A 9,245-nucleotide genomic window follows, 5' to 3' on the forward strand; every position below is an offset into this window, starting at 1 on the left:
ATCGGAGAGTAGGATGAGGGTTGCGTATCCAGAGTTGTTTCCTTCAGGTAATTTTCAAGGGCGAAAATTCTTTTAGTGGGGGAGAGTTGTAACAGCCCGTTTTTCGCTAGATTTATTTTATTATTTATTTATGTGTGTTCTATGTGCTCTTATGTGATTAATTGTCTCTGTGTGTATTTTTGGTTGGGAATCGTAGAATTCGGTGTTAGAAGGGTATTTTAGTCATTTTGGGCTTAGGGGCATTTTGGTCATTTTGAGGGCAGTGGCAATTTTGTAATTTTGCAGAAAATTATTTTTAGTGCTTAGTGAGGGTTTTATTTTACTAAGTGCACTACAAGAAAATCTGCATTTTGCGACACTTCAATTGCGACCCTTACCTCATAACTGCCTCAATGTGCATATTTGCAACAGTTGTTGCGACAGTTATGGTCAACAGTCGCAAGTTTTTTTGCTAAATTAGAAGGCTTGTTAATTGCCCATTCCCGCTTGGCCAAAATATTTTATTCACTCCAATATTCATCTCACTTTCCCAAAATTTTGTCTAAACCCTAAGACCCAAAAATTTCATCTCACTCTCAAATCTCAAAAATTTTATCAATTTCATCCCCAAAATCTTTGTTCCTTGAATCTTCTCACTCTCAATCGTTCACCCCCAAAACCTAGCCTCTCAATCGATGCTCAACTCACTCACTCATGGGTCAGGCGACAACCACCAAAGGTTTTGTTCTTGTGCTGTGTTGTGTTTTTCCTCAAAGAAAACCCTTAACATCATCATCAACGATGAGGCCTCCGAGAACATCGATCCACGCCATCTCCACATGGGTCAGGCGACAACCACCAAAGGTCAAGGCTTTTCTCGCTGTTGTTTCCGGTATGGCCGCTCTTGTTCTCCTCCGATTTATCGTTCATGATCACGATAATCTTTTCGTCGCTGCTGAAGCTGTTCACTCGCTTGGAATCTCTGTTCTTATCTATAAACTCATGAAGGAGAAGACTTGTGCTGGTTTGTAATTGTTTCCCCCTTCGATTTTACAAAAAAGAATTGAATTTTTTTGGGTTATTATTGATGTTTGAATCTTTTTGTTTTCTTGGGTCTTTGTTAATTGGGTAGGTTAAAAATTTGCCCTTTTTATGTTTTATCATTCAAAGGTTAGTTTTTTTAATAATTGGTTTGAATTTTCATGCAAAAAAACATAAAACGTTACATGGGTCATGAAAAAGATCAATTTTTTGGGATTTATTTTTTCAGATTTTTATCCCTTTAGATTGGCATTGCTCTTAAAAAATTACATGGGTCAGGAAAAATTAAATGGGTTAATTTGATTTGTGTTTGTGGTTGGCTTAATGTGTTATTTTTGGATCAAGAAAGACATGTATTATATGAAGTTATGATTTTTTTTGTTTGTTTTTGTTTTGATGATGGTTATGAATGATGTAACAGGATTATCACTCAAATCCCAGGAATTGACAGCTATATTTTTAGCTGTTAGGCTGTATTGTAGTTTTGTCATGGAATATGACATTCACACCATACTTGATTTGGCGACTTTTGTGACCACGGTGTGGGTTATATACATGATTCGTTTTAAATTGAAGGCCAGTTACATGGAAGAGAAGGATAACTTTGCAATTTACTATGTGGTAAGCTCCAATTGTTTGTTTCATCCTAAATTTAAAAGCATTGCCTTATTGATGTTTTTGTGTCAATGGTGAAGCATTTTTTCCTACTTTTTTATGGTAAAGATGTAAGTTTTGACATTATTAAATTTTGTAGTATTTTTAGATGATAGAGATGTACTATGAAGCATCTCACAACTTCGACATGTCACCTGTGTGCAATGGTAGTATACATGAAAAATTGTCATATCTGTTTCACCGAATCTTTAACTATTTGTTCTGTAACGTTAAAATTGTCAAATGCAAGTTTCCTTCAGTGAGCCTCGCTTCTCATCCTCACTGATCCTAGAACTGACCATCAGGTGAAACCGTTATCCTTACGTGTTTGCTTGTTAATATCAATTATAGCTATATTTTTTGTTGTTTTTGGCTTATATATTTCATTTATTGGTTGATATTTGTGCATTTTGCTTTCATAAGGTTTTGATTTTTGCTTTGTCTGCTTTGTTTGGTAACCCTCAAAACCTCTTCAACAACATAACCGTTTCAACAACACAACTGTCCTCTCTCTTTCTCTGGTAACCCTCAAAACCTTATTCATCCTTTCTTTTTGTTTGTTGTGAATATTTTTCAAAGTAATGTTATCCATTGTTTCATTAGTTAAAATCTGTAACCCTGTTTTGAAATTTTGAGTGAAATGTTGAAATGGATTTTTAATCTAAAAGGAATGAGGTGATGAGATGACACTAAATCTCTGTGTTTTAGTCTTGTGTTGTTTTTTCTTAATGAAACTGATATATTGTTTTGTGCATTTTGCATAGGATAAGCAGCTGAAGATGACACTAACTCATATATTGTTTTGTCTTAATGAAACTGATAGCCGCTTTGGCCAGAGGAATTGTGTTGTAATTCGATCTTCAGCTTCCCATTCTCAGACATCTGTTGTTGATCCAGTGTTGTCCCCTTCAAGAAGCAACACCAGTGACACCTCCAAGAAATCAAGTAGGATAAGCTTTCATGTCAATTATATTTATTGCGATCTTTTTGTGCTAAGTATGATTCTGTTGATTGCTTCTTGATTTGGATCTCCAAGTTTTAGGTTATTAGACATTCAAAAAGTTGAAATTGTCATATAATTGGATGTTATCTAACTACTGTTCTTTTCTGTTCCAACTCAGATGAGGCAGCTTTGATCCTTATTCGACACGGTGAGTCGTTGTGGAATGAGAAGGATTTGTTCACAGGTTGTGTTGATGTACCACTTAGCAAGAATGGTATAGATGAGGCAATTGAACTCCTTGTTTATGATTTGGTGTGGTTTTGAACTCCTGCTTGATTTAACTTATAATCTGTTTTAGTCTTGTTTTCCCCATTATGTGGCCCGTGACCTTTACACAACAGAAAAGACGAGTTCATTTAACACTAGAGCTTCCATGGAGTGCTGACCGTGCAATTCAGCAGTTTGGAAGAACTCATAGATCAAATCAAGCTTCGGCACCAGAATACAGGTTATTAGTTAAAATGACTTGCACTCTTTCTCTTTGCTTGCTTTTCATATTGTTATTTCCGTTACACCAAGTTAATTAGTTAACTTATTGCCTCTCTGGTTTCATATCTGCAAAGTCTTTAACATAGAACCAAAGTCTGAAGGAAAAGATTTTGGTTGGTATTAGGAGAATGAGAAAATGTGTAGAGAAAGTATTTAACTTAGAACTGAAGCCTGAAGGCAAAGTATTCTGTTTCATCCATATAAGCTTCACAATTGTTTAAGCAACAGTTGGACAAACTTGTTTGGTCCCTGTCTTTGGCAATAAAAAATTAATTTTTTAAGTGGATACCTATTGAGTTTGTGAGTAGTGTTCGACATGTGTTGAAGAAGTATCAGTGTCAAAGGTGTGTCCAAAACTCCAATACTACCACGTTTCATTGACATTGATCTAATAGAATATAGTAAGAGTCTCATATCTATCTTTTTCTCCGTCCTACTGTCCTACAGTAACCAGATAATTTTAATTGTTTCAACCTAAATACATAAGAAGTTGTTATCACGCTTTGTCAAAATGCTATATTGCTGGTGTATATTGTTCACTGTCTCATGAAATCCTATAGAAGTTATGATGTATGCCCCTTAGACTCGATAGCGATAGATTTGGTTGATAATGTCTTGCCAGGCTATACTAGTTTTACCTGATCATTATTCTCATAAATGCATCAGGATACTCTTTACTAATCTTGGTGGAGAACGACGATTTGCATCAATTGTTGCGAAGAGATTAGAATCTCTTGGTGCTTTGACTCGGGGACCGCAGGCATGTTGGATTTATCGGTTTTGTATTTTCAACGAGTTGACATCAATGAATTTTGAAATCTTTGTTGATGTTCCTGACTTCCTTCATGGCTTACAGGGCTGGGCCTTCATTAAGTGCTTATAATTACGACAGTGTTTATGGAAAGAGGGCACTGATGATTATGTACAAAGGAATAATGGAGAAGGTTCATATTATTCTTTGAATATTGATACATATATAGGGTGGCTTAAGAGTCACTCTAGCCATACCACATGTGATATTTTACACTTAATTAAAAACCACTCTTCTAATAATCAACAGTAATCAAGTCTTTATGCTCTTAACTGGAGCCTGTTGCTTCTGGTTTACTCTAGCTTTCACCTTATTATTAGATGAAACATTTTTAGTAGATTTTGATGATATTGGCCAGTGTCCACTAGTAACAGCCATATCTTTGAACTGTTCTAGGCTTTCAAGTGTTTCAACAATCATAGCCATTCTTGGTCTGTCTTTAGGATGCAAACTTATGCATTGTAATGCCAAATGTGCAATCTCTTTTGCTCCTTTGACAGAATATTGGCCTGCAAGCCTTGGATCCATAATGTACCTCAATCTTCTACTGCTACTCAAGTACGGCTTTGTCTAATCCACAATGTTTTGTTCTGTCTTTGGTCTTGTTTTGTCTGTTGCTCTTCTTCCTGTTAACAGTTCTAGCAGGACTACGCCAAAGCTATAGACATCACTTTTTGTAGTTAAGTGACCTGTAATGTAAACATTCATTGTTGCATTAGAGACATGTAAACTATTAGAGCTATCAATGTGCCGGTCAGATGAACCTGTACCGGTCAGATGTACCTATTTTGTTTGAGCAATTATACCTGTTGAGATGTACTATGGGGCTGCATATCCATAAGTTCCCATAACTCTGGTTGTAACATGTGACTTTGATCCTTCTGGCCCCATTTTTGCAAGTCCAAAATCTGATAATTTTGCTGTGAAGTCCTATTTCAAACAGAACTCTGTCTCTGTAGAGCAACAATACATTATTATTATTATTGTTATTATTATTATTATTATTATTATTATTATTATTATTATTATTATTATTATTATTATTATTATTATTAAGCTTATTGATTTGATTTGATTTGATTAATCTGTTATGCATGCATGCAGTCAAATGAGGATATAACTTTGAATCAAATTATTATTATTACATATTATCATACTATGCCTGAATCAAATTACTTGTAAGGTATTATTTACAAAATTCTCCAGCTTTGCTTTGCTTGCAGAAGTACTTAGCATACATTTTATCAGTTTTAGCCATGTCGTTCAACGGACAAGAACTTGTGAGTTTTCTGTTATTGTAAATATTAACTCATATTGTTCATGAATCTTAGGGTCTTATTTCTCTGTTCTTGATGCCTCTGCTTGCACTAAAGTTTTAGGCTGTTGTTGAGGATAGCAGCAGACGCGGTACCGATAGAAGTGCATGGATCCTGTTTGTGCAGTCAGATATATCTATTGTAATGAGGCTCTTCAACTTTTTCGGCCAACAATATTTAGGAATATTACTTAATCTAATTTTTGGTAATATTATTTTGAATGATTACCCACTAGTGTATTGGTTTTTCAATGTTTAAACTATGTACTTTATCTATTATTTTGATTGTTACTCTTGAAAGAATTATATGAATGAGATTTTGATATTTTTAGTTATATATTTATGTATTTTAAGTATTTAATAATATATTTATTTAAATTGGCAACAAAAACTGCCACATTCAATTTTATTTTATTTTTAAAAAACTTAACATTTGCGACTGTTGGTGAAGGGTCGCAAGCCCCTTCAAAACCATTTTTTTTTTAAAAAATTCAACATTTGCGACTGTTGGTGAAGGGTCGCAAGCCCCTTCAAAATCATTTTTTTTTTAAAAAAAAATTAACATTTGCGACTGTTGTGAAGGGTCGCAAGTCCCTTCAAAACCAAGTAAAAACTCTTCATTTGCGACTGTTGGGAACTGTCGCAACACCTTTTGCGGCAGTTGGAGTGGCTGTTCCACGAAGGGTCGCAAAAGACAGTTGCGACCCCAACAAACGTGACTGTTGGGGAACAGTTGCAAATGTACATTTGCGACCCTTCTAACAGTCGCAATCAGCGTTTTTAAAAGTCGCAAAATGCAGTTTTTCTTGTAGTGGTGCTAGAGGGTGTAGTAATTATTTTATTTACCGTTAAGTGACCGTTAGTGTTATATTTTACCGGTAAGTGAGTAGTGACATTTTGAGTGTTAGAATAGAAATGGGTTAGGCCCATTAAGGTTTGTGAGATAAGCCCATTAAGTGAGCCTTTATAAACTAATGTTAGTGAGAAGAGATAGGGTTACAACATTTTCATTTCATTTTTCATTTGAGAAGATAAGAGATAGAGGCTAGAGAGAAGAACAAGTGCAAGGGTTAGAGGCAAAAGGGATTCATCATCTAGGAGCTAAATTGAAGCTTTGGTTAGAGATTCTTGGTGTTAGAGGTAAGAGGGTTAGGTTTCAACCATAATTCATCTCTTTTCCTTTTGACCCATTTTATGAAATTGATGAATTGAACCTAATTGATTGTAAATTCGTGTTCATGTTTTGATGCAATGTTTGGGTATGTAAATTAAATGTTAATTGAGTTGTTGATGATGAAATTACATGCTTAAGTTATGGTTATATGTATACTTTGCATTTTTGCCCAAAAATGGTGATATGAGATGTTGTTGTGATGAATTGTTGGTGAATTCATGATGTTTAGCTGCTGTTGTTGTTGATAGATGTTGTTGTTGATGATTAAAACATTGGGTAATCATAATTGGAGAGTTTGATATGACCTTGTGTTGTTTTTGAATATTTGATGAAAAATGGGTCAAATGATGATTTTTGTTGTAAGGATGTTTTGATGCATGTTTTACATGATTTTGAGTGTCTTTTCATGTTTAGAAATGTTTAAACAAACTTTGGGATCAAATTTGAGTTTTGGGAAGTCAAAATTGGGGTTTTGGGGTGAAAAAGTGAGTTTTTCTCGTAACAGGACTGTCCCAACTCGCCACAGCGAGTGGGAGGTGAGTTGGAGGCGAGCAGGAGGTGCTTTCGGTGAGCTTACTCGCCTCGCGAGTAGATTTACTCGCCACGGCGAGCTGCACAGTGGCAGCATCCCCTGTTTCGCGTTCTTGCGTCTTTTTCCCTCGTTTCTGTTTTGAATTGGCTTTCGGTGTAAACATGAAAGTTGTAGATAATTTTGTTAGCTTTCCAATGGCTTTGGTTTGACTTGAAAATGATTCTTGGTTTTTGAGTTATGAGGGAAATACTCCAAGGTGTTCTTGGTGAAATTTTACGAAAAATCCGCATAACTATTTCTAAATCGACCCAAACCCTTTGGATTGTTTCCAAACTTCAAACTTATGTTTTATGAGTTCAATTAAGGTGTTTAGTAGTATTTAAACTATGAGGTGAGGGATTTAACTTGTTTTGCTTAGAAAATGGAAAATTTCTTGAAAAGTGTTTCGGTGAGACGAACTTTGTTATTTTTATGAATTCATCGTATTTGGCCGATGAAATGCTTATGTAACCTCTACTGCACATATGTGTGACTTGTGAGGATACATGGCATAGGCAATTGAGCTCGTTTACTTGGTTTTGGCTTAGGTGCTCAATTATTTTCAATGTTGTGATTTTTGGAGACGAACTTGGTATAAAATGATTTTTGAGAGTCAATTGCTTATGAACCCTTTATTAATAGATTAATATGACTATGAAATGGTGTATGAATGGTTATTTAGTGATGAATATGATGTTTGTGATCATATGTTGATTTATGTGGAGATGATTAATGATGTATGTATATGTTAAGTGGTGGTGAATTGTTGTCGATGCATATATACTAATTGAAGGGTGATGAACATGTTTATGTTATGTTATTTGTTGAACATGTTAAATGTTGATTGTTGGTGGTGTATATATGTGACAACTATATGTTGCTTGAATTATGGATGTTGTTGGTGATTGTACATATGTTAAGTGGTGGTGAATTGTTGTTGATTGCATATGTACAAGTATTGGTGATGTTGAGGTGATTATTGTTTGTGTGAACATATGCATTGAGTCGAGTCATATGTTCATGCATTCATGACTGATGGTGGCGGATTTTATATCCAAGACTGATGGTGGCGGATTTTATATCAAATTGAGGTGAGTACGATGTTTTTGTTGCATCGAAGGTGACGACCTTGAGGTGTTTTGGTACCACATGCATCTAGAGAAGAGTCTAGAACATTGCATGCATTTGAATAATTGATGAGTTGTGTCATAATTGAATATATGACTTGGTGAATTTGTGTATTGGTGAAATTTGGTGAATGTTGTGATTGTGTGGATGGATGTATATGTACATTGGTGAATTTTGTGGATGGTTGTGAATAATTGTATTATGCTCTAAATTGCATGTCTTAATTGTTTGTGCTTATACACTTGGTGAATCAATTGATGATGGTTATTTTAATAATAAAGATGAGGTGAGATTTGTATATGTATATATACATATATGTTGTGGTGATGTTCTTTGATAATGATGATGGCTTGCTTATAACTTCGATATGATGAATTGTACTTGTTGAGATAAGCATGATAGATGAGTAATGAAGTGAGTAATGTTTTCATTGATAGATGTTGATAAATGATGAGCTTTTGTTGATGACTTGATTAGAGGTGGAATATGCATGCTATGCTATAATGTGATAGCTTGAAATGTAAGTGACGGGGGATAGTAATGATCATGTGATGCTAGTGTTCTAGGAGGGAGGGTTATGTATATGTGATACGTGTATGATACACTTGTTGATATGAACTTGGAATGATGATATGGAATGGTTTTGAATGGTATGAGAATCATGAATACTTGTGAATACATGTATGATTTGTTATTCTGTATTCTTGAATATATCTTTCATTTCCAATGTTCTTGTTTAAATCTTTTATGGATTATGATGATGTAATGCTAACCCTCAGTGGTCTGTGGTGGACCGCCTACCTCTCTGTATGGATGGGTAGACGGCGTGCAGGATGCTTAGTTGTTGCTTATTGATGCCGAGGAGTGGAGTTCCTCTTTTTCATGCAAGTGTCTAGATTAGGGCTCTGATCTAGGATAGTCCTTGCATGTTGTTTCATTTTGACTATGTATCTTGGAGTTGTTGATATATTCTGTTATTTGAGATTTGGAGGATACAGTTGTATTTAGTTTGAAGATCCAGATATGTTTATGAATTATATGTTGTTCCGCTGCTATGTTGTGTAACATGATCTTTGTGCA

At 34.9% G+C, this 9,245-nt stretch overlaps 1 protein-coding gene across 2 annotated transcripts; it reads left to right on the forward strand.

Moving 5' to 3' along the window:
- The first annotated feature begins 494 nt into the window (after window positions 1-494).
- On the forward strand, window positions 495-5,627 carry LOC146929716 (uncharacterized). 2 transcript variants are annotated; one of them, XM_085701489.1, is made up of 7 exons: window positions 495-1,003; window positions 1,442-1,641; window positions 2,439-2,619; window positions 2,796-2,891; window positions 3,019-3,125; window positions 3,833-3,926; window positions 4,023-4,156. In XM_085701489.1, exons 1-5 carry the CDS (start codon window positions 694-696, stop codon window positions 3,060-3,062), a joined length of 831 nt encoding a protein of 276 aa, XP_085557615.1. In that variant the 5' UTR covers window positions 495-693; the 3' UTR covers window positions 3,063-3,125; window positions 3,833-3,926; window positions 4,023-4,156. The 2 variants fall into 2 exon arrangements, with proteins under 2 accessions (XP_085557615.1, XP_085557616.1); XM_085701490.1 differs by lacking the exons at window positions 2,439-2,619; window positions 2,796-2,891; window positions 3,019-3,125; window positions 3,833-3,926; window positions 4,023-4,156 and adding an exon at window positions 5,357-5,627 and having other exon boundaries at window positions 497-1,003.
- Window positions 5,628-9,245: the final 3,618 nt, after the last annotated feature.

This window comes from Medicago sativa, chromosome 4 (genome assembly GCF_051527215.1).
Source record: "Medicago sativa cultivar Bolivia chromosome 4, Bolivia_mono, whole genome shotgun sequence".
NCBI classification, from domain to species: domain Eukaryota; kingdom Viridiplantae; phylum Streptophyta; class Magnoliopsida; order Fabales; family Fabaceae; genus Medicago; species Medicago sativa.